Here is a 24,768-nt window from a genome sequence, read left to right on the forward strand (position 1 = left end):
TTCTATTGTCTAATTTTGGTGAGCCTGTGAGAATTGTAGTCTCAGTTTCTTGTTCTTAGCTGACATGAGTGGCGGCACCCAGTGTGGTCTTTTGCTGCTGTTGGCCATCCGTCTCAAGGTTGGACGTGTTGTACATTCAGAGATGCTCTACTGCATACCTCAGTAGTAACAAGTAAGTTATTGTTGCCTCAAACCAGTCTGGCCATTCTCCTCTGACCTCTGGAATCAACAAGGTATTTGTGCTGACAGAACTGCCGCTCACTGGATATTTTCTCTTATTCGGACCACGAATAACGAATGAACGTCACGGTCCTGTACGTAAGTTTCGCTTTCCGACTGTTTTATATAATGAGATCTGTGGCTCATATATTCACATTCATGCAGAGCACAGACACCTCACCTACATTCATCTTCCCGTCTACTGTGAGTTTCTTATTACTTCTCTAGTTACTTTTGGAGTATTGTGTCCGAATTATGTTTGTATTAGGAGCAATACAGCCTGTTATCAGATATCAGGAATTATGGAGTTGTTTTTCTAAGAGCGTCTGTATTTGCATATTAATACCGCGACGGTTAAGAGTAAAATGGTCAATAATATCATGAAGGAAGTTGATAAGATCATCTAAAAATGTAGTAACTGGGGTTTTAATTGCATTAGGATAAAAATACTACATTATTATCACTTTTTGTAAAGCATTACTTTTATGTTTAATTATTTTTGTGGCCCCTAAAATGTTGCTATTTTGGAGATTTTAAGTTAGTCGAGAACATGTTTTTTTTTTTTTTTGCTTTCAGATTATTTTTATTTTACATTTAAAGCCTTTAAATCATTTTACCCATTTGATTGTTTACGACATGGGATGATATGCGGAAGATGACTTTCTTAACAACAGCAGTATGTTTATGTGCATGATGATGCTGCATCAGCCAATGTGTTAATTATTAATGGAAAAAAGCTGAAAATTCCTTTATTTACTTGACAAAACACAAAATGTAAAATTATACAATCTTTCTATTCCTACTACTGGGCTAAGATATAATAAAGTATATAATAATGATTAATTATTAATAATAATTCTATAACTGATGGCACAAATAAAATCCCTTTAAAATGTGCATTTTATATTCTGTAACATGAATATTGGTATCGTGAATTAGCAAGTTGCATGTTTCTAGCATGGTTAATTGTTGTTAGCATGAATTAACATTGGTCACGTTGCTAGCATGAAATTTGGTCTCATAGGAATTAAGTTTAATAGCAAACATTTTATGAACTATTATCCTTATTGTATGATTAATAATGTAATAAACAGATTTCAATAATAAAAATAATGTTTTCACAGCAATGACACATCTGCAGTGAGTGACACAACCTTTATCAACATGGGAGTCCAAGGACTGAAGACCTACATTGAAAGCAGCAGCAGGAATGATTTAAAGACCTGGGCTTTTAGAGACAAACAACTAATTATTGATGGATGTAATTTATTTTACTCACTGTGTTTTGACTCCAATCTGGATCAGATTCACGGAGGAGACTATGATACCTTTGAGAAAGTGGTCAGACAGTTCTTCGAGAACCTTTCAGCATGTGATGTTCACCCTTACGTTGTGATTGATGGCGGGGATGACCACACTGACAAAAAATGGGACACCCTCCTGACACGAAAACAGAAGAAAATAAAGGATGCCTATGACCTGTCTCTGGGGAAGAGACGGCAAGTCCTTCCTCTCCTTACTGAAAAGGTGTTCAAACAAGTCCTCAAGAAGCTCAAGGTACCGGTGGTGCAGACTCTTGAAGAGGCCGATTGGGAAATTGCAGCGTTGGCAGAAGAATGGAATTGTCCAGTTTTGTCCAACGACAGTGACTTCTACATATTCAACCTCAGGGCAGGACTCCTGCCAATCACACATTTCCACTGGAGAAAAGTGAGAGTGAACAGAAAAACAAACCAAAAATTTATCTTAAGCAAGCACTTCATCGCACGAAAATTCTGCAAATCCTTCAAAATGAACGTCAGCCTTCTTCCGGTCTTCGCTTCCATCTTGGGCAACGATTATGTGAAGCTCCCAAATATCAAGAACCGGCATTGGGAGAGGTACTCGAATCCTGGCTCAGAGAATCCCCAAATTGAAGGGCTACTTAACTGGTTGTCCCAGTTTTCAGGGCCAGACGAAGCTATAAGCGCTTTGCTGAGGCCAACAAGTAACAAAACCAAAGCCCAGGAAGAACTTTCCCACGGAATACAAGATTACAAGCTCGTCCCTGGTTCTCTTGCCCAAATATTTCGCTCAACTAAGGTTCCACAAAAAATCTCCAAAGGTCCTCTACACGTTCTGCCTAGATGGACTTTGAGACCCATACTTGATGGAAAGATGAGCTCCTACATTATCAATGTACTGCTACATAATAGAGCTTCCTTGAATGCCCAAGTTGAAGATTTCCAACTCCCAAGTGCCAATGAAACTTCTCTTCACATACGCCAAGTGTTTTACGGATTACTGCTGTTGGGGGAACAACAGACAGCAGGTAAACGAGAGTCAGTCAAGGGTACAACCAAACGCTATGTTGTTGAATATAGCAGACAGCAAATAAAACGAAGCAGTGAGAACGTCGAAGCCATACAGACGAAGGCGATGGAAGGACTTCGACTGGAAACATTGTACCAGGTAATAATAATGATTACTAGTAGTGATGGGTCGGTCTTGAAGGATTTGTTCATTTTGAATTAATCTTTTATGTGACTCAAGAACTATGAGTTCTCTCACGGAGTGTTTCGTTTATTTGCGCATGCGCACATTTGTGTAGGTGGAGTAAAAGATTAGCTAATTTTTCGATTCCTCTATTAGGTTTGAGTCATTTGATCATCACGTGAAAGACAGAAGCCAATCATATGCAGTCCGAGCCAGAAAGAGATTTGATCCGTTCATCTCTCAAGTCCTCCGTTTGAGTCATTCATTCATCATGTGAAGGACAGAAGCCAAGCATATGCATTTTGAGTTGGAAAAAGATTTGATCCGTTCATTTCTTGAGTCTTCGGTTTTGAGTCATCTCTTTACATACTGACATTGCATTGTACAGTAGTTTTCTAATTATGACTTATTTGTAGTGTGGTCAACATTTGGGCTAGTTGTAGATGTGTTTGGAAGCATCTCGTAACATTGTAATGTTGTTTTGGCAAATTGAACGAACTGAACGAAATGACTCAAATTAAATGTGTTTATCTTGATGAAAGAGACTCAAAGGTCAGAGTCAATGATCTGAACTTCCAATCACTAATTCCTAGCATTCTCTCTCCTAAAGTGAAGTGCTTTGTTTTACAGTTTTCTGTCTTTCCAGGAGCCACATGCTGTGCGACTTCAGGTGATCCTGGACACTTTGGGCGTTTCGTGCGAGATGCTAAAAGGGACCCCAGATGCTCTACAGCTGCAGATGTTTGTGACGAGGTACTGGCTGGTAAACGCAGAGCCACAGCCGTGCCGAGTGCATCTTTGGGGGCTGCTACTGGGAATGGTTTATGGAAAGCTCAGCAGTTCACCTAATGCACAAAAAGGTAAGCATGCAATAAAGTAATCAAGCAACCTTAGGCAAATATAATATTACTGTGACAGGGTGCAACGATTAACAAAGAGGCATGAGCAATGAGAAATGAGTATTAACCTAATGGATGAACAGGAGAGTGTTATGCCTCTTCCACTGAGTGGTACAGTTCAATACATGTAATACTGTTCAGTACGGTACGGGTCAGCCTGATTAGGCTTGCGTTTCCTAACAGTTCCCTTTGTTGGTGGGAGTGGTGTATGGCAGTAAGAAGTGATTGATGTCATTCTCAATCCAAAAAGAAAACAGTTTGGGCCGTTCACTTAGCATGACTTTAGCATGCTCGAGTTTATCATTTTCAATGTAGACACAAGCTTAGAAAGGAAACAATGCAGATCCAGTATCGCAGGGCTGTTAAACTTAGTTCCTAGAGGGCCGCAGCCCTGCATAGTTTAATTTCAATCCTGCTTCAGCAAACTTACCTGTAGCTAAATGGACTCAATTAGTTAGAGTCAGGTGTGTTTAATTAGGGTTGGACCTAAACTGTGCAGAACTTTAGCCCTCCAGGAACTGAGTTTGACAGCTGTGTATCAGGTCGTGAAAATAAAGCTACCGGGCTGCAAGAATGCAAAATTACTCTATATTTATTCCCTTTTTTACTGCAAGTTTCTCCTTTAAGAACCAATATCCATATTCGTGCATGTGTTTTCTTCGAAGGTACGTATACTGGCGCTACCATTCTGCATTTGTTTGCGTTAAAAACAATGTAAAGATGGGGCATGGCAATTTGGCTCAAGATTCTATGCTACCCACTAAGATTCAGCGAATACAGCAAGAGTAGAAAGCAAAACATCTCTCAGACGTTTCTTGCACTGTTACAGAGAAACAAGCTCAGTCCTCTAATTGAATATTAGTTACGAGTTGTATAGAGTAAATATTGAGTAAAAAAATTTATTATTGTAAACAAATTGTATTATTTGGTTTTAGTTTTGTTGCAAACAATTGTTATATATAATTTCATATAGATCAAACTCTTGATACTTGAAGAAACTTTGATAAAACTTCCAGTGTTATCAATTCCCTGGTTTGTTGCATGCGGCGGTGAAGATTCTTTGTAATCCAATCATGTTCAGTCTATTAAGGCCCAATCCCAATTGTATTTTTGTACCCCATCCCCTTGAAACAGAGTGTGAAGTGGAAGGGCTTCAAAATTTACCCCTGAGAAATGAGACGCAGCTTCAGCACCTGCACACGTCATCATATGTCATCATGATCTCTTGCTTCATATGAGATCGATGATCATGACTGCTGTAGTTATTCCAGTTGTGTTATTTTTTGGTATTTGTCTTCAGGAAATCACTGAAGGCCTATATCATGTTATTACAACGATATCATGTAGCAATAAGCTCTTAACTATACTGAACTATGCTCATTTACACAGTGGCCATATTAATCTATGTAAACAAACCAAAAACAACATTAACATTATAGCAGACACTGTAAAAAGCTCATTCCCAGCCACTAGAGTTTTTTAAAAGGCTATTCGAGCTTTATCGAGTGTCAGAATGTTGTGGGACTGCTGTACAGGAGTTATTATTATGGATAATAGATAGAGAAATTTAGCGGTTTTTATTATAGTGGGTTTTTTTTTAAAGCATGACAGTAAAACACGAATATGGTTAGGAATACATTAAAAGATGTGCTTGCTTGTTGTAAAAATTCTTAATAATGACAAAAAAATACTAATTTGTGCATCTCCTGACTTCCGTGAGCAGCCATGCCACCGTTGTAGATAGTGTATTCTGGGAAATTTTCTTACCCCTTGATTTTGAATATGGTTTTAAAAAATCTCAGTTTCAAGGGGTATCTAGCTCTTCCCCTTAGCCCTTCACCTTCAAGCTAAAGAGAATTGGGACACACCTACCCTTTCATGTGAACTAAGGGCTAAAGTTTAAAATTGGGCCTAAGTCTAGCTCCACCCTTTTTGGAACCATATTGTTGTACTATGTACCCTTATGAAAGGAAAGAAATAGTGATATGGTACGGTTTGACATTTTCAAGTTTATTTATTTATATAGTGATTTTCACAATCATTATTGTTCCAAAGTATTGTATCATATTTTGATACATCTGACAATGGACATACATACACACAGTACCATACTTTACCAAACATTATTGCTCAGTGGAAATAGGCCATTGATACATGTTTTGTTGTTTTTGGGGTTTAGACATGCTGTCGAGACTGAGAGTAAAAGCTAGCCGAAAAGGAGGCTCTGTGGATATTGATGTCGCTCATGCTTACAGCCAGTGGCAGTCCTGTCTGAAGGACAGCCTCAATCTCAACTATCTGCTGTCTTTTCCACTCACTGAACCAGACTGCGCAAGGTACATGCTTTTATTATTCATTTATTGGATAATATATTAGTGCAAATCCTGTTTCCTGACTGTAAATCTAATTTAAAATGTTATTTGCATGTGCCTTTCTTCTACAAAATATATTTGAATTATTAGACACTTCTGTGATTATAGAAAATTACATTCAAATTAGATTTCATGCAGACAAAGTCTCTGAGTGTGTTGTAAAAATACAGGGCGATTCAAAAAGCATACCACAACTTTGAAAATCTGTATTAAATCAAAGAAACATGATGGAACCTTGGGTAATTAATCAATGTGAAGAGTACTTAAAGTTTTTTTTTCAGTGGAAAACAAGTTCATAGATGTTCAATATGACCCCCTCCAGACACTTGTGTGACTTCAACCCGATACTCGAACTCGTTCCACACTCTGTAGCATTTTGGGCGTAACAGTTTAGATAGCTGGAGTTATTCCTTCCTTTAGTTCCTGTGAAACTTTAGAGCTTCCTTAAATCGACGACAAAAAGAGCTTAGCTCTCCTTTTCTCTTTGTAGAGTTGAACTTGTTTGTTGAACTCGTTTGAACTTGTTTTCTTCACTCGCCTATCGGTGAAGTTTTTTTTCCCTCTCCACTGTCGCCTCTAGCTTGGTTGATTTGGGATCGGTAGAGCTACCCATCGATGAATTTGCTCTTCAGTGTTTGGACTCTCAGTAATGATTTTAAAACCACACTAAACTGAGCTAAACTGAACTGAACAAACACTAAAAACTGAACTACACTGTTCCAATTACTTTGACCATTTATGTGAAGCTGCTTTGACACTATCTACATTGTAAAAGTGCTATACAAATAAAGCTGAATTAAAAAGAAATTGAGTTCTTGATTTTCAAGGTTGTGGTATACTTTTTGAATAACCCTGTATTTACAATAATACAGTAATTGTGTTTTTGATCACATTTCATGCAGACAGCAAATAATAATAATAATAATGTTGCAAAAATATTTCACAATATTACAGTAGTGTTTTTATCAAATAAATTCAGCCTTGGTAAAAAATATTGGACTTAAATAACAAGTTTTAATTTTTTTTAAATATGATCACATATTCTTTGAAATAATTGAATATGCACAGCTCAGAATAATTTTATCATTTCACTTGTTAATATGCTTACATACACACTCACCGGCCACTTTATTAGGTACATCTTACTAGTAGCGAGTTGGACCACTTTCGCCTTCAGAACTGCCTTAATGCTTCATGGTATAGATTCAACAAGGCGCTGGAAATATTCCTCAGAGATTTTGGTATATATTGACACGATAGCATCACGCAGTTGCTGCAGATTTGTCAGCTGCACATCCATGATGCGAATCACCACATCTCAAAGGTGCTCTATTGGATTGAGAGCTGGTGACTGTTGAGGCAGTTTGAGTACAGTGAACTCATTGTCATGTTCAAGAAACCAGTGTGAGATGATTCACGCTTTATGACATGGTGCCTTATCCTGCTGGAAGTAGCCATCAGAAGATGGGTAGACTGTGGTCATATCGGTTAGGCTGTGGTGTTGACATGATGCTCAGTTGGTACTAATGTGCCCAAAGTGTGCCAAGAATATATCCCCCACACCATTACACCACCACCACCAGCCTGAACCATTGATACAAGGCAGAATTGATCCATGCCTTCATGGTGTTGATGCTAAATTCCAATCTTCTATTGTCCAATTTTGTTGATCCGGTGTGATTTGCAGCCTCAGTTTCCTGTTTTTAGCTGACAGGAGTGCCACCCGGTGTGGTCTTCTGCTGCTGTAGCCCATCCATCTCAAGATTGGAAGTTTTGTGCATTCAGAGATGCTCTTCTGCAGACCTCAAGTATGAGTGGTTATTTGAGTAACTATTGCCTTTTTGTAAGCTAGAAAAAGGCTTTATCAGTCGGCCATTCTCCTCTGATCTCTGGCATCAACAGGGCACTTGCGCCCACAAAATTACCGCTCACTGGATAATTTATCTAGTTCAGACCATTCTTTATAAACCCTAGAGATGGTTGTGTGTGAAAATCCCAGTAGATCAGCAGTTTCTGAAATACTCAGACTAACCATCTGGCACCAACAACTATGCTATGTCCAAAGTCACTAAAATCACATTCCCCCCATTCTGTTGCTCGGTTTGAACTGCAGCAGATTGTCTTGACCATGTCTAAATGGCTTAACGCATAGAGTTGCTGCCATGTGATTGGCTTATTATAAATTATAAATTTAATGTGCAGTTGGACAGGTGTACCTAATAAAGTGGCCGGTGAGCGTAAATGAAAATGACATATTCTTCCACATCTTTTTGAAATGTTATTTTTACAGAATAACTCTGAAACATTAGACCCGCACTTATAAATGCAAGCTTGTGCGAGAAGTTTCATATGTTGCTGCGTGAAGATCAATAGAAGCTCAAAACATGACCTCTCAGAACAGAAGTGTAAAATACAGAGCAATTACTTCCTTAAATTCTAATCATCCTGTTTAATCCCGCCCCTTTTGCATGGCCATACAACAGAATTTCGTGTGCTCAAACTCTAGTGTGATCGAGGCTTTAGAGCGTGCTGTGATCTGATAATATTTCAGTGTTATCTAATAAACACGGTGTTTGAGAAAACTTTAGTTTCTTGCAAATGACATTAGCTGCAGCTTTTGACGCGTGTGTGTTTGTGTTCAGTCTGTACCGTGGCTCCCTGGTGCATCAGGCTGTAGGAGAGCTCAGGAGAGGCATCAGTCTGGAGGCTCTGCTGGTCAAGGGTTCCAGTGCTGAGCGCATCTTCAAACAGCTCAAGGACATCATCGTGAGCTTAATGGGAGACGACTTCATCAAGAAAATGAAGAGCGGACTGGAACACAGAGATGCTGGAAAAACACAGAGAGCCTCCAAAGGCCAGAAGGATGAGCTGGACATTTACTTTGAACAAATGATGATCGAGAGCATCGACAGTGAAGATGAGGAGCTTTTAGATGTGAGGAAGAGCAAGGCCAAGAATCACCTGATGGAGTTGCCAGTGTGCCCGATCCGTGCCAGACACAAGGCTAAAGCTCGCAATGCTCGTCATCCCTGCAAGAAATATGAGAGAAGATGCTTTGAGTAGACCTTGAAAAAACAATCAGGAAAATTGTTTCACTATTGCACTTACAACAAACATGGAGGCATTAAACCAGGAAACATGGTAAAGTGATAATTCTATAATAGAATCACGTCAGGGATGATCATGTTTTCTAGGCATATGACAGAAGCAGATTTATTTTTGCTGAAGCTTTTCTTGTGATATACACTATCTGACAAAAGTCTATCTAAGTTTTAGGAACAACAGATAATAAGTTGACTTCTAGTTGATCATTTGGTGTCAGAAGTGGCTTAAATGAAAGGCAAAGACCTCTAGATTACTTTTATTCTACCAAAATAAAATATGAACAAGCCTTGATTTTTAGTTGTTTAATTAGAACAGTATTGTCTGACTTTGATAAGACAAAAGTCTTGTCACTTAACAGAAATAATGTACAGTATAGAATATAAAGTCATGCTGCAGTGGAAAAATAATTGTGTATGACTTCCATGAGCTTTGACGACTGCATCCATACATCTCTGCACTGACACAAATCACTTATTAATAAAGTCATCTGGAATGGCAAAGAAAGCGTTCCTGCAGGACTCCCAGAGTTCATCAAGATTCTGTGGATTAATCTTCAATGCCTCCATCTTACCCCAGACATTCTCAATAATGTTCATATCTGGGGACTGGGCTGGCCAATCCTGGAGCACTTCGACTTTCTAAGCTTGCAGGCGGCTGAAGAATAAGGAGCGCTATCCTGCTGACTCCAAACTTGACTGATTTCTGTGAGAATTTTGGGTCCATGTGGGTTCCAATAGGTCTTCTGCTGTATTTGTGATGATTATGATGCATCTCCCCATTATTTTTGAATGAAATGCCTACTTTTTCACATCCAATCAGCTCACAGAAAAAAAAAGCCACGCCCACTGTTTTCTCATTTAATATTCCATACACTCCAGTATGTTGATGTATACTTCAACTGAAACAGAATATTAAGAAAGGGGGCGGGTTTTATTTTTGAGCTCCTCCTCTCATCTTTATCTCGCACCGAACTATTGGTTGAAAGGGCAAGGCTGAGCACATTTTACATCAGCCAAAGACTTTAGAATGCCATTATCAGAGTATACTGTATAAATGTTGAGGATGAGGTGTCTTTTAGACTGTAATAACTCTCCAGAAACATCTCCCCATTATTTCTGAATGAAATGCCTACTTTTTCACATCCAATCAGCTCACAGAAAGAAAGAAGAAAAAAGCCACGCCCACTATTTTCTCATTTAATATTCCATACACTCCAGTATGTTGATGTATAATTCAACAAACAGAATATTAAGAAAGGGGGCGGGTTTTATTTTTGAGCTCCTCCTCTCATCTTTCACTCGCACCAAACTATTGGTTGAAAGGGCAAGGCTGAGCACATTTTACACCAGCCAAAGACTTTAAAATGTCCATTATCAGAATATACTGTATAACTAAGCATCAAAACATGCCTGTTTCACTTAATGATTTTGCTCGATTTTAAATCAAAAATAATGTGAAAACAATCAACAAGGTGTTTTTGCTATTAAGAATTTAGACCAAGGGTTCCCAAACTTTTCAGCCCTCGACCCTCAAAATACCAATCCCAGTGACTTGCAACCCCTACATTCCTTAGAGGTGGTTATAAATATACAATCTTTGTGCACACAACAAAAGGCCCTAAACACGAGCATATTGACTACACAAAAAAGTGCAACAGTTTAACAATCGTATATTTTCATAGTCATTTATTAACTGAATATTAACCTCACCTAAAGAGACAGATGGGCACAATGTTTTGAGCACAAGTCTATTCTTGGTTTAATTTTGGAGACTGCTGCTCAGAGATCATTCTCCGTGTTCTGCATTTATCTTTAATCTTGCCATAAAGATGTCAGAGAGTTTACCCTGGTCCTATAAAATCAACCTGCAGCAGTTGACGCTATTGCTGTGTTCTTATTCTAACAAACACAGCAATCCTATGAAAGAACTAACTGAAAGGCTTATGGCTTTACAAATGCATGTTGTTGTTTTTTTACGTAACCATTTCCTACTATTTTTTTATTATTTCTGTGGGTTATTGATAAAACATTGTAATTCTAATAGTTTAATAAAATTTATTTGACTTTTGGAAATCATTTGGGAATCACTGATTTAGACTACAGTCAAGTTGTGGAAATTTATCCAGCAAGAGTATTTGATTAACACAACAATCGTTTATATGCACAACACTTTATATGTACAAGATTTTTTACTTTAAAACATCAATGACTTGTTTATGTGTGTAAATATTATAGATTTCTACATGATGATATAATGTATAATTTACTATTATGTCCAGCATTATATTTAGTGCAAAAATACACCGAAAATAAAGCAAATCTCAACTGCCTGATTGCATATATTGTGTCAGCCACATGTCAAGCTTTAATCTGTTCAATGTGAATAATAAAGCATTGGAGTATTATAAACTCTCGTGTGAATATGGCAAGCCGTATTGACATTTAATCTATAACCCGTACTAGCATCTATTTTCATGTTACTAGTACTTATATTTTAGATACTTGTATCTTTTCCATTAAGTCCTAGTACTTATTCTTAAGATACTAGTGCTTATTCTTTAGTACTTAAGTACTAGTAGTATCTATAATTACATACTAGTATCTAATTAATATATACTAGTACCTGATGATTAACTACTAGTACATAAAGATTTGTACAAGTCCCTCCTGGAATACATACTAATCAAAACTGAGTAGATGAATTCTCAATGACAGATCCCATAGAAATCAATGGAATTGTTTTATTTGGTACTAGTAACAACAGAATACTGTAGATACCAGTCACTATTAAAATAAGTACTATTATCTAATTAATAAGAACTAGTACCAATTAAATAGGTACTAGTATGTAATGAATACAGTGCAATACTTCTGTACAAGTGATTTTTCAGGTTTTTTATTTTTTATAAAATTTGCAACAATTAAAAAAAAATCTTTTCACATTGTCATTATGGGGTATTGTGTGTAAAATTTTGAAGAAATCATTTAATTGAATCCATTTTGGAATAAGGCTTTAACACAAAAAAATGTGGAAAAAGTGAAGGGCTATGAATAATTTCCGGATGCACTGTATAAACATCTAATGAATCAGTGCTAGTATCTAAAAAAAGAACTAGTGTCTAGTGAGTTAGCACTAGATTCTTTTTTAAAGCACTAGTATCTAAAAAATAAGTACTAGTAACATGACTATGTAACATATATACTAGTACGGGTTATAAAGTAAATGTCAAAACGGCTGCCATAGTGTGTATGTGTATAAAGCTGTTTTGAATGGTGTATTGTGAATATAGTCGGGTATCATTTGCGGTTATTTTGACACCAGTGCTAAATCAATACTTTAAAAACGGTACCAGTGCCAAATCAACAGTGCCTAAACCAATACTTTTGAGCCACAAAATTATGGTGGATAGTTCTAGAAAAACTTTTTATTTGACAAAGAAAATTATCATTTTAATTGAACAATATAATTTAAGTTTATAGTATACATCAATTCATATTTTATACATTTGAATTGCATTAATACATTTCTTTGTTTTTAAGCATAAATTTAAGATTTGCATTATGCAGTTAATATTAGATTAGCTTACTAATAACCTGTGGAAAGGCTGTCATCAAAATCTAGGTTTAGGGCTTGTGACTACGTTTACATGGACATCAGTAATCTAATGATTTGCCTTAATGCAAATAAGAGAATAATGTGATTAAGGTGTTTACATGAGCTGCTTTTTGATAATGGCAAATTGTTTTGGTACCCAACCCTAATTGTGAAAACCCTAAAAAATAACAACTGATTTAAAAAAAAACTTGATGGTTAATGAATAATTGAGGAAAATCAACTCAATAAACAATTTTTTTTTAGTTTTTAAATTTGTAAAAATTTTATTGTACAATTGTGTTCTGAAATGACCACAACAGATTACTGATTTCAGCTGTGCAAACTACAATATAATAAATACAATCTTAAAAATGTAAAAGAAAACCCCCCAAAAACATCAAACAAAAAAAATGTTGTTGTTTTTAACCCATTACACTTCATTTTATAAGGTCAGTGTATTACATTGTTTTCAAAGCAACAGCAATGCTAGAAAACACAACGGGCAGAAAAGTACTCGCACCGATTAATAAATAATGGACGACGTAACCTTAAAGAACCACTATCTGCATTACAAAGGAGAAATATGATCACATACTGCAAAAAAAAGAATAATCAAATCTTTACCTGTACCTTAGTAAACAGATACAGTGTTGGCAGATGGAAATAAGACAATGCTGGTGGGCCGCACTGAGCACGGTCGAGGGAGACGGGCGTTTAGGACATTTCTGTACACCCAAAATGAGCATCTGCTTAACCAACAACTGCAAATACTAAGCGTCCACCTAAACAAATAAATAACACTATAGGAAAGAACCGAAGTAAGATGAAAAGGCAAAAGCATCTTATTTCAGATAGCCCTGATACCAGTGTATTAACACAAGGAAAGCAATAATATAGAACTTATACTATGAACAAAACTGATAAGTAATTGTACAAGCCAGTTGTTTAAACCATCAGTCTTATATAAGGGCATAAAACTAGTAGTGCATGTACCTTAAAGGTCTTCATAAAGTGTGACCCTGTAATCTCCTGACGCAGGATCCTGAAAGAAGAATTTGAGAATATCTGCAATAGTTTAGACTCTGAACAGTGCCTGTTGCATGGTGAATTTGGCATCCTTGTAAAACAGTGCTCACTAAATGGTCCGTAAGTACATTATGTGGTGGCTAAGCACTCCATAAAGGTCTCAATTCACAACTCAAGTCTCACTGTGGCTCAGAACATGAGATTTTTAAAGGGATAGTGCACCCCAAAATAAATACTTAATTATCATTTACTGGCTGTTTGCTTGTTTAAAGTCTTTTTTTAAAGGGATAGTTTACCCAAAAATTAAACCTTCGCTTATTCAAATCCTATTTAAGTTTCTTCAGTTAAAAACACAAAAGAAGATATTTTGAAGAATGCTCATTAAATGAACGCCCCATTGACTTTCATAATTTTTTAAGAAGATATTTTGAAGAATGTTGATTGATGGTACCCATTGACTTTTATAGTAGGTAAAAAAAATTACAATGGAAGTCAATGTGTACCGTCAACCAACATTCTTCAAAATATCTACTTAAAAAAATGCTTAGAAAGTCAATGGGCAATGAGCATTCTTCTATCCTTTTAACCCAAAAGAAGATCCATCGGAGAATGGTTTTAAGTCATTGACTTCCACAGAATTTTATTTCCTATTATGATTGTCAATGACTACAGGTTTCTAATATTCTTCAAAATATCTTCTTTTCTGTTTTAATGGGGAAAAAAGATTTGGAACCACTTAGGGGCAAGCATATTTTCATTTTTGGGATACTTTGAAGAATGATGGTTGAGTACCCTTTGACTTCAATAGTAGGAAAAAAAATTGTTATGGAAGTCAATGGGTACAATCAGACAACATTCTTCAAAATATCTTTTTTTTGTGTTCAACAGAGGAAAGCAACTCATACAAATTTTAAACCACATTAGGAAATGTTGAGATTATTCTCATTTTGGGTGTTAGCTTTAACACAAAAAAAGATACATCAGAGAATATTTGTCACGGACTTCCACAGAATATTATTTCCTATTATGATTGTCAATGACTACCGGTTTCTGACATTCTTCAGAATATCTTTTTTTCTTTGTTTCAATGGGGGCTATTTAGAACCACTTTAGGGCAAGCACATTTTCATTTAGGCATATTCTGTAGAATGTTAGTTGATGGTTCCCATTGACTTGAACTGTAGAGAAAAAAAATATTCTGGAAGTCAATGGGTACAGTCAACCAACATTTTTCAGAATATCTTCTTTGGTGTTGCAATGGAAAGGAAAATATTTAGAACCACTTAAGGGTAAGCCTATTTTCATTTTGGGATATTTTGTAGAATGTTGGTTGGTGGTACCCATTGATAGTAGAAAAAAAATATTATGGAAGTCAATGGGTACAGTCAATAAACATTCTTTAAAATATCTTCTTTTTTGTTTCAATTGGAGGGGGGGCTGGGGGGAATGGAAACACTTAAGGGCGAGCACATTTTCATTTTTTATGAAATGGAAGTCAATGAGTACCATCAAGCAAAATTCTTTAAATATCTTCTTTTCTGTTTAACAGAAGAAAGGCAGTTAAATAAGTTTTAAACCAAATGAGGAAGAGTATATGATGAGGTAATTCTCATTTTTGGGTGAACTATCCCTTTGACATAAAAGAAGATAAATCAGAGAATGCTTTAAGTCATTGATTTCCACTGAATTCTTTTTCCTAAAATGCTTGTCAATGACTACCGGTTTCCAACATTCTTCAGAATATCTTCTTTTCTGTTTCAAGGGGGGGCAAGCACATTTTCATTTTTGGGATAGTTTTAAGAATGTTGGTCGATGGTACCCACTTTTACTTCAATTGTAAAAAAAATTACTATGGAAGTCAATGGGTACAATCAGTCAACATTCTTCAGAATATCTTCTTTTTAGTTTCAACGAGGGGAAAAGAGATTTGGAACCTCTTAAGGGCAAGCACATTTTCAGTTTTGGGTGAACTATCCCTTTAAGAGCACACAACCTCCTCCGAAAGCAATATCGCTGATTATTCAAGCATAATTTGGAAAACCGGAATGCAAAAAGGCATCATCCATATTGTTCCACAAACCTCTAACCAGAAATGTTTCAACAGAAGATGTGAAAGACACAAAATCATTTTAATAGGATAATGATAATGTTAAAAAATAAATCCCTTCAATCATGAAATCAAGACAGCCACTGTATGGACAGATACAGTATCTCATAAATAAAGAAGTTGGCCCAGATGCTATGGGTAGTAGTACAGTCTTAAAGCAGCACACCACAACATCTCCACTAAAGCATGTCGGAGATGACATTTCAGCCAGGACCAGGCCACCGCTCCACCATCAGCTGCTGGTCTCCACCTTAAAGTAGGACCTGTACGTACAAGTGGGACCAGACTAGTTGCTCCGAACTGTTTATATGGTTTGAGAACTGTCCAAGCCATATTCCACAGCACGTGCCCCAGCCTGATCGGGACACAATGTGTGTCATACATCATGGAACTCACTGTCCATGTCTGACATTTTTTCGCTGCCACATCGGAGTCTCTCTATTTTCTTTATAATCTCAGACACCACGCACACGGAGGACGTGAGGCCAAATAGTAACAGCAGATCTGCATGGAGAGAACACAAATCGGCAAACAAGTTTAGCACTCGTATCCAAAGCATAATAAAAGCATGTGTCTAAAAGAGCACTGCACAAAGAAAATAAAATAGGTTCAAGTTAATTAGATGATAATATGCTAGTATGTTTTAGCTAATAAATGATTGAACACATTGTTAAGTGAGGGATTTTGACAATTTGAAGGTGAACTAATATCAGAAAGCATATTGGGTGGTAAGGTTTTTGCTTTTATGACTGCAGCATTTGAAAAAGTGTATGCAGGTCATGTTCAATAGGAAATGAAACTGCACAAAACACAATACATTTTTTGTAAACTCAAATAAATACTAAAATCAAATTAATACTTTTTTTTTTAAAATAGGTTTAGTTAGTTGCCAGACACCTCTGTGTTTGTGTGCCTCTGCATGTATACTGTATATAAAGTCACTGGCCATTTTTTTAGGTACATTGGTCAGTGAGTATTGCGTTGGACCCACTTTAGGCTTCAGAACTGCCTTAATGCTTCATGGTATAGATTCTACAAGGTTCTGGAAATATTCCTCAGAGTCTTTGGTCCATATTGGCATGACAGCATCACGCAGTTGCTGCAGATTTGTCAGCTGTACAATCTCCCATTCCACCACATCCCAAAGGTGCTCTATTGGAGAGCTGGTGACCGTGGAGGCCATTTGAGTACTGTGAACTCATTGTCATGTTCAAGAAACCAGTGTGAGATGATTCGTGCTTTATGACATGGTGTGTTATCCTGCTGGAAGTAGCCATCAGTAGATGAGTACACTGTGGTTATAAAGGGATGGACATGGTCAGCAACAATACTCAGGTAGGCTGTGGTGTTAACACGATGCTCAATAGGTACTAACGGGCCCAAAGTGACTAATGATTCCAATCTTCTATTGTCCAATTTTGGTGAGTCTGTGTGAATTGTAGCCTCAGTTTCTTGTTCTTAGCTGACAGGATTGGCACCCGGTGTGGTCTTCTGCTGCTGTAGCCCATCCTCCTCAAGGTTTGGCCCGTTGTGCGTTCAGAGATGCTTTTCTGCAAATCTTGGTTGTAACGAGTGGTTATTTGAGTTACAGTTGTCTTTCTATCAGCTCGAACGAGTCTGGCCATTCTCCTCTGGCATCAATGAAGCATTTGCGCCTACAGAACTGCCGCTCACTGAATATTCTCTCTTTTTCAGACTATTCTCTGTAAACTCTAAAGATTGTTGTGCGTTAAATTCCCAGTAGATTTCTGAAATACTCAGACCAGCCCCTCAGTCATCAACAACCATGCCACGTTCAGAGTCAATCAAATCACCTTTCTTCCCCATTCTGATGCAGCAGATCATCTTGGCCATGTCTACATGCCTAAATGCATTGAATTGCTGTCATGTGATTGGCTGAGTACAAATTTGCATTACCGAGCAGTTGAACAGGTGTACCTAATAAAATGGCCAGTGAGTGTATATATGTATACATGTACAAATTGAAATAAAATAAAGCTGAACAGAAGAATAAATCAAACTAACAAAAAAAAAAATACACATTCGATTTCTAAAAATACATTTAAACCCTTATATTTAAAAGTAAAAGTTTATTCAAAATACGCTCCCACACCCATGAAATGTCTCAAACCACAAAACACAAACAGGTTTCATAGTATGGTAACATACTGTATATGACTAGGTTAACAGAAAAGTTGGGTTAACAAGTTTAATTAAATGTAAATGTAACTTCACACAGCCTAATTATTATCTGTCACATTTTCTTATTAATTAATAACTAATAATTAGTGACCAGAATCAATTACAGGGTTCCTGCTTGAAATATTAAGTTCACTGATACTGACTAAAAAAGCTTAATTTTCATAACATCTAATAAAAAAGCAGGCCATTTTATATGTATATTAATAACATGATATTAAAATATTAATATTAAAATGTTTGTACCTTAAATATTATTTTGAATAACTTTAAAAGCCACTATGAGAACAACACGACCAAATTTTTCCAGAAATATCTTGTGGAAATCCTGCTATTTGTTCAGATGATGTGAAAAATGTTGTGTGTTGTGCTTTACTCTATTGTTTTGGTGGCCTACCTAAAATGCTGAGGCTCTCCGTTTGAAAGACACTCTGCAGGGGAGGGAAGTAGATGACCAAAAGCTGGCCCATGATGGAGCCCAGAACAGCATAGCAGAACATCCTGTTACTGCATAAGCCCATCTCATGCACCATCCGCGTCTGCAGGAGAACAGAAACACAGATCTCTGATGAGTCACTGACAGCCTTAAACGCTCATCAAAAACAAATTCTGCCATTTTTTACTTCGTAAACAACACGGCTCATAATCCTCACAGCAGGTGGCAGTGTTTAAGATTAAGACCACCGCATGCTTTTAATCTGTCTCAGGAGAAATTATAAGAGAAATATGCCTTTTTATTTTAGTTATTTTTGATGTCAGGGTGACACGGTGGCTCATTGGTTAGCACTATCGCCTCACACCAAGAAGGTCACTAGTTTGAATCCCGGCTGGGTCGGTTTGTACTTCTGAGTTTGCATGTTCTCCCCATGTTGGTGTGGGTTTCCTCCATGTGCTCCAGTTTACCCCAAATATATGCGCTATAGGTAAATGGAAGAAACTAAATTGACTGTAGTGTATAAGTGTGAATTAGCGTGTTTGTGTGTTTTCCAGTGCTGGGTTGCAGCTGGAAGGGCATCCACTGTATCATTATAGTGGATAAGTTGGCGGTTCATTCCGCTGTGGCGACCCCAGATTAATAAAGGGACGAAGCCGAAAGAAAATGAAGGACTTTTTGATGTCTGTTTTTTTATACCTGTGATCTGGAACTGAGAGCGTTGAACATATCGAAGAACACAAAACAGGTGAACGTCATGGTGGTGTCCCGTGGAGTGATCTCATTGTCCCGCAGCTGGGGGGGAAAACATTTTAATTAGAACAAAGTAAACAAAAAATAAACAAAACACCAAAAATCTAAGACATTTTTAAGGCTTCATTAAACTTTTTTTCCACTATTCTTCTAGTTTTCAGGAGGCAATTATTCTGATTTCTACCTTTTCCAAAGTCAAATTTAAGCAATTTTTTTATCACTTTCTAGGTGCATTTTCCAGCACTTTACAACTGTAGTAAACTACAGTGTCTCAAAACAAACAAACAATACCCAAATAATAATTTATCAAACAAAAATAAGGCTGCTTATCCTACTACAGGAATAACAATGACTAATTTTCTTACAGGAATAACAGCGCAATCTGTCCATTAGCATAATTCTTTTATTTACTCCCCTTGGCGATGACGCAATGAGAGGGTTTCTGCAGGTTTCACAGATAAATTTAAGACTTTTAAAGACATTTTTAAGACCATTATAAATTAAATTTTAGGCCCATAAAGGAATTTTTCAAATGGCCCAGATGGAAAAGATTTTAATTGCCCTCTCAAAAAAATTAAAAATTGAATAGATTTAATAATACATTAATAATAAAAAAATATATATTTTAGATTTTATTTCTTTGCTAAATATTTTAAATATTGTGTAAAAACAAGCAAGCTCTACTTGTATAATAATATAAACTTTCTTTAAAATAATATTAATGATAATAAAAAATGAACAAATGTTTTTAAAGTTTTAAAAACTACAATAAACTAAATCTATGCACAACAATCTGTCCAGGTCAGTGTCCTCAGCAGTAAATACATGGAGAACTTTTAAACAAATGTTACAGGAAGGAAAATAATCAAACCATTACGATAAATAGAGTTAAAAATTACTTATAAAACGCTTTAAAAATAAAAAGTTCAAAGTTTTATTGAGATGATTGTTGGTGATTGGGTTTGGACAGATTGCGTAGCAATACATGAATAAAGGAAAATTAAGATTTAAACCAACAACACATCATTTCAGTAAATTTAAGACATTTGAAGACTTTAAGAACCTGCAGAAACCCTAAATAATGCAGATTTGTTTTTAGTTGCGTACAGCCTAAATAAAAATGGTGTTTTCGAATGAAGATACGAGTTTGATCAAAGGTTTACGAGAACTGAAATGCTACAGTGCTTCATGTTTTCTTCAAGAATTTCTGACTACAAACTGGACAAAAGGTGGATTGGATTACTTGTCGGCGAAAATGTATTGCAGTAGATCAGTATGTCATGTGGTGGAGAGTGGTCGCCCACGCACTGTTGAAAATATCACCACTTTCAAAGACAAGGTATTGAGCCAAGAAGACGCAGAAGATGAAGGAAATGCGGGGATATGAATCAGGTGAGGTGGAAAATGTATATATATATCATATAATTTCATCTATTTGCCATCTAATTACAGAATATAACAAGCAGCCATTAAGGGGTCAAGCAATGCTGAGCCAGAATGAGTAAAGCAGTCCAGAGGCCAAAAGCAACAAGGTTAGTAAGCAGCATCAAACGAAGATTTTTTAATTCCTTTGAAGTACTGAAAATATCAGAAAATCATGAAAACATTAAATGTATGAACGATTTATTGGCTTATAACTTTTGACCAATAGGTGACAAAGTTGTAAATTGGATGCTTTGTGGTCAGTGTGTAACAATGGTGTACCTAAAGGTTGGTGTTAATATATTTAAGCATTACAGAGAGATTGATGCGTCAGATGCAGTTTGGAGTTATACCAGCACATTTGTCAGAGTCGTAAACTAGAACTGTTTTGCCTATTGACAATAATATAGAATTTTGCTTGGATATTTGAGTCATGGTGTACATATTTATATACATATGCTATTTATTACAGTATACAATAGCATAGGAGAGTATTCAAAGGAAATTTTTTGATGGCATGCTTGTCCCAAGTCCAACACTAATGGTTATTTACTCTCTTATATGCAATTCATCTTAATCTGTGTCTTTCATATATCTTTTATTTAATTTACTTCAAATAAATAAAATAAAAACAGGCAGATTACGCTACGGGTACATGTGCAGACTGTAGAGTTTTAATTTAATGCAAAAGCAAAACTATTTATTTTATTTAAATACACTGAAAAAATTATTCAAAGATGATTGGTTGGATTTACATTTCTTTTTTTATGTTTAAGAGGTGGTAGTAAACCATTTATTTGGGCTAAATGTAAACAAACTATTTCGGTTAAACATTAGGGGTGTCAAAATTAATCGTTTCTTTAGTGCACTGCGATGCAGCCACGAACAATTCGGTATCGGTTCAGTAATAATCATAACCGGTTATTACTGACGTCATTTACCTCATATGCGCTGTCGCGAGGGAGGCGATCGCGAGTATTTACAGCGCTTTAACTACTTAAAACTCATAAACTGTGCACAATTTCACTGTGTGTGTTTGCTGGATCAGTCTTTCACTGACATATACAACAATAGCCCCTATTTCACTGAGATCGAGAGAATGAAAGTAGCCTACTCCATTTCTCTCTCTCTCTCTCGCTCTGTCTCTCTCTCTCTTTCTCACACACACACCTTGGCCCATTTGACCTGCTGGCGTGGCTTTTCTTCTCTTAACGGCTGTTTTACAGCTTTACTTTTGCATACAGAAACGAGCGCGTGTCTGCAGAGTTTTCTCCACCGTGTCAATAATACATCAGCTGTGAGATCGCCGATGCCGCCTGCCGCTTATCAGTATCACTCATCTGTGAAGAACGCAGCGCGCAAGAGCCAATCGCAACCGTTTTTTTTGAGGGTGTGACTAATCAAAGGGGTGTAAGAGAACTAGACAAGGATCAGAAATTGGGCTGGATATTTATATTTGTTTATATTATTTGCTTAATGCTCGTTTTTTTTAAAGTTACAGTTTATATATCTGACTGTTTGTATTAAATGACAAAATTGTATTACAAATAGTATATAAATATAAATATATTCATACATTTTAATACAAGAAATGATGCTGTGAAGAAAATTTAAAACCGTGTATGGAAAGCACCGTCAATGCACCGTGATGCACCGAATTGAACCGAATAGATGGCATGATAATCGTAACCGAACCGTGAGACTAGTGTAGGTTCACAGCTCTATTGAACATTACTGAATTTAATCTTTGTTTAAAGTCAACACATATAAATTGTTTACAAAATATTTTTTTCAGTGTAGTTAATAATTATTACCTATTTGGTATAGTAAACTATTATGAAGGCAAAGCAATAACATTTTTAAGCGCGTAAAAACAATCCTTGAAAACGGAGACTAAATCAAAGCATTTTCAAGGATTTCCAGCACCCGTATAAACCCTGAATTATTTCATTAGATTGAACGTTCATTATTTTGAACTTCATTATCTTCCAGAACAGATTCAATGCCACTTTACCCAGAGGAAAAACAACCTTAATCATTTCTCTTTTAAAGCGTTTCAAACCAATTAGAGGCTGAGCAGAGTAATGGCACTGGCTTGATATTAATTCTCAAGTAGACAACAACAAAGCTCATATATAATCAAAATCGCATGATGCCTCAAACTAAAACAAGGACAGGGTAAACAAATGGTTTAGTCATTTTCCTAAAGGCCTGTTTTGACTACAAATGGAACACAAATGAAAAACAAAGCAGGACACAAATGCCTGCATCACATGAGTATTGCGTACTTCTCTCCAGAACACAAACAGCGTCCCGCAGACGATGATGAAGGCCGACACCAGGATTTTCACTATCAGACTGCGCGTGATGATGCTGTCCCGGACATTACGCGGGGGTTTCCTGATCACGTCCCAGTCCACAGGCTCCACTCCCAAACTAGGAAAATAATTTAAGTTTGTTGTTACTCTGACACAAGCAAATTTCAGCGCTCTTGAACTAACATTTGCTGTCCTGCACTTTGGTGGTTATAAATGTGTTTGTGGTCAGTTTGTTACCTCTGGGCTGGCGGGCCGTCCATGATGATGTTGATCCAGAGGATTTGCATGGCATTCAGAGGGGTGGGGAAGTTCAAAAGCGTCGCCAGCGAGATGAGGGTGAGGGCAGCGATGCTCCTAAAGAGATTCAGCAAAGAAATGGTTCAGTTCCAGGATGAGAATAATGCATATCACATGAGGGCAAAATTATTAGAGATCCTGTGAAATATTTAGTATTTTTCAAATATTTCTCAAGTGATGTTTAACGGAGCAAAGACATTTTCACAGTATTTCTAATAATATTCGTTCTTCTAGAGAAAGTCTTTTTTGTTTTATTTTGGCCATTTAAGATTAAAATTGTCTCGCTGATAAATAGGTAAAAACCCCAACAGTTTGCAGACTAAAAAAAGATTAAACATTATAAAGTTTTAAAACTATAATTATAATTGTGTGTGTATGCTATATACTGTATATAGTCAAGCCCAATATTATTCATACCGCAGATTAATTTAGTTAAAATGTAAACAAAAACTAATATTTTATATTATTTTTTTTCATTTCCCTTCGGAGTACTCCCTTATTGATCAGGGGAATAAACCGTCAACTATTCCAGCATATGTTTTATGCAGTGGATGCCCTTCCAGCCGCAACCCAGTACTGGGAAACACCCATACACTCTTTCATTCACACACACACACTCATACAGTGCAGCCAATTTAGTTCATCCAATTCACCAATACTGCATGTCTTTGGACTGTGTGGGAAACCGGAGCACCCAGAGGAAACCAAAGCAAACACGAGGAGAACATGCAAACTCCACACAGAAATGCCGAGTGGCCCAGCTGGGCCTCTTATCTTTTGGGAGAAGCCGGAGGCATTTCCGGTTCAAAAAATAAATAAATAAATTGCTGGTTAAAATAAGAGCAACTTTAAGCCAAGAGATGCACGATATTTGAAATAAATGATATTGTGATATTTAGTTTTTCTGCAATTCATATTGTAAAATGACCAAAATTTCATAAAGAATTACGTAAATATCTCTACTTGAAAACAAATCATATATCTACACAAAACATAAAAACTATTTACAAGCATAGATATATACAAAAGAACACAAATAATAAAAATAAATGATTTTTTTTTATTTCAGCATTGAAGAATAGAAAATTCAATATTAATTGTAAAATAACATATTGTAATGAACTGTATTGTATACATTTTATAAATAATTTAATTCAATTAATATTGGTTAAATCCAAACTTTTCTTGGTTTAAATTCGCTTGATATCTTAGACACAGGTCTTAAAAACATCCAAATGAAAATCTTTTTACTCTATTAGGGTTAAACTGTGATTCCTGGTTATTACAATCCCAACTCAACATTGTAGATCCTGCCATGTGACTATTGCAGCTTAGCCCACTGCGATGCTGAAACGATATAGTGTGCAGCCTTATTTAGGTCAGAATTTGCCAGGGGTAATATTAAAGTTATTTATTCTAACTTAAAATGTATATAGTTATAATATACTCACGTGCTCAACTGAAAGCGCACAAAGTTCTTAATGTTGTTGTAAATCCCTTTCCCTTCTTCTATGGCAGACCTGGAATGAAAGAGAAACAAGTGACATAT

The 24,768-nt window shown here is 36.4% G+C and overlaps 2 protein-coding genes across 8 annotated transcripts in view; one reads left to right on the forward strand and one right to left on the reverse strand.

Moving 5' to 3' along the window:
- The first annotated feature begins 372 nt into the window (after positions 1 to 372).
- aste1a (asteroid structure-specific endonuclease 1a) lies at positions 373 to 11,478 on the forward strand. 3 transcript variants are annotated; one of them, XR_015510100.1, is made up of 6 exons: positions 373 to 423; positions 1,344 to 2,670; positions 3,341 to 3,554; positions 5,773 to 5,929; positions 8,608 to 11,117; positions 11,337 to 11,478. XR_015510100.1 is itself a non-coding variant. In XM_087284848.1 (5 exons), exons 1-5 carry the CDS (start codon positions 379 to 381, stop codon positions 9,026 to 9,028), a joined length of 1,983 nt encoding a protein of 660 aa, XP_087140974.1. In that variant the 5' UTR covers positions 373 to 378; the 3' UTR covers positions 9,029 to 11,478.
- A 4,322-nt stretch (positions 11,479 to 15,800) lies between these two features.
- atp2c1 (ATPase secretory pathway Ca2+ transporting 1) overlaps positions 15,801 to 24,768 on the reverse strand; it is an 87,421-nt gene continuing 78,453 nt past the window's right edge. For all 5 annotated transcript variants that reach the window (XM_087287694.1, XM_087287695.1, XM_087287698.1 and 2 more), the window contains 6 exons: positions 24,671 to 24,739; positions 23,160 to 23,276; positions 22,893 to 23,040; positions 19,129 to 19,224; positions 18,394 to 18,535; positions 15,801 to 16,301 (listed from right to left, as the gene is read on the reverse strand). In XM_087287694.1, the coding sequence (XP_087143820.1) occupies positions 16,174 to 16,301; positions 18,394 to 18,535; positions 19,129 to 19,224; positions 22,893 to 23,040; positions 23,160 to 23,276; positions 24,671 to 24,739 (700 nt within the window). In that variant the 3' untranslated portion in view covers positions 15,801 to 16,173. The remainder of the gene's footprint in view (positions 16,302 to 18,393; positions 18,536 to 19,128; positions 19,225 to 22,892; positions 23,041 to 23,159; positions 23,277 to 24,670; positions 24,740 to 24,768) is intronic.

Source organism: Danio rerio, chromosome 16, assembly GCF_052040795.2.
Source record: "Danio rerio strain M-AB ecotype USA chromosome 16, GRCz13ab, whole genome shotgun sequence".
NCBI lineage: Eukaryota > Metazoa > Chordata > Actinopteri > Cypriniformes > Danionidae > Danio > Danio rerio.

Coding starts and splice junctions, on each gene's coding strand:
- aste1a (XM_087284848.1), top strand. CDS start 379: ATGCAGAGCACAGACACCTCACCTACATTCATCTTCCCGTCTACT. Junction 424..1,524: donor CATTCATCTTCCCGTCTACT/GTGAGTTTCTTA, acceptor AATCTGGATCAG/ATTCACGGAGGAGACTATGA. Junction 5,930..8,607: donor ACTGAACCAGACTGCGCAAG/GTACATGCTTTT, acceptor GTTTGTGTTCAG/TCTGTACCGTGGCTCCCTGG.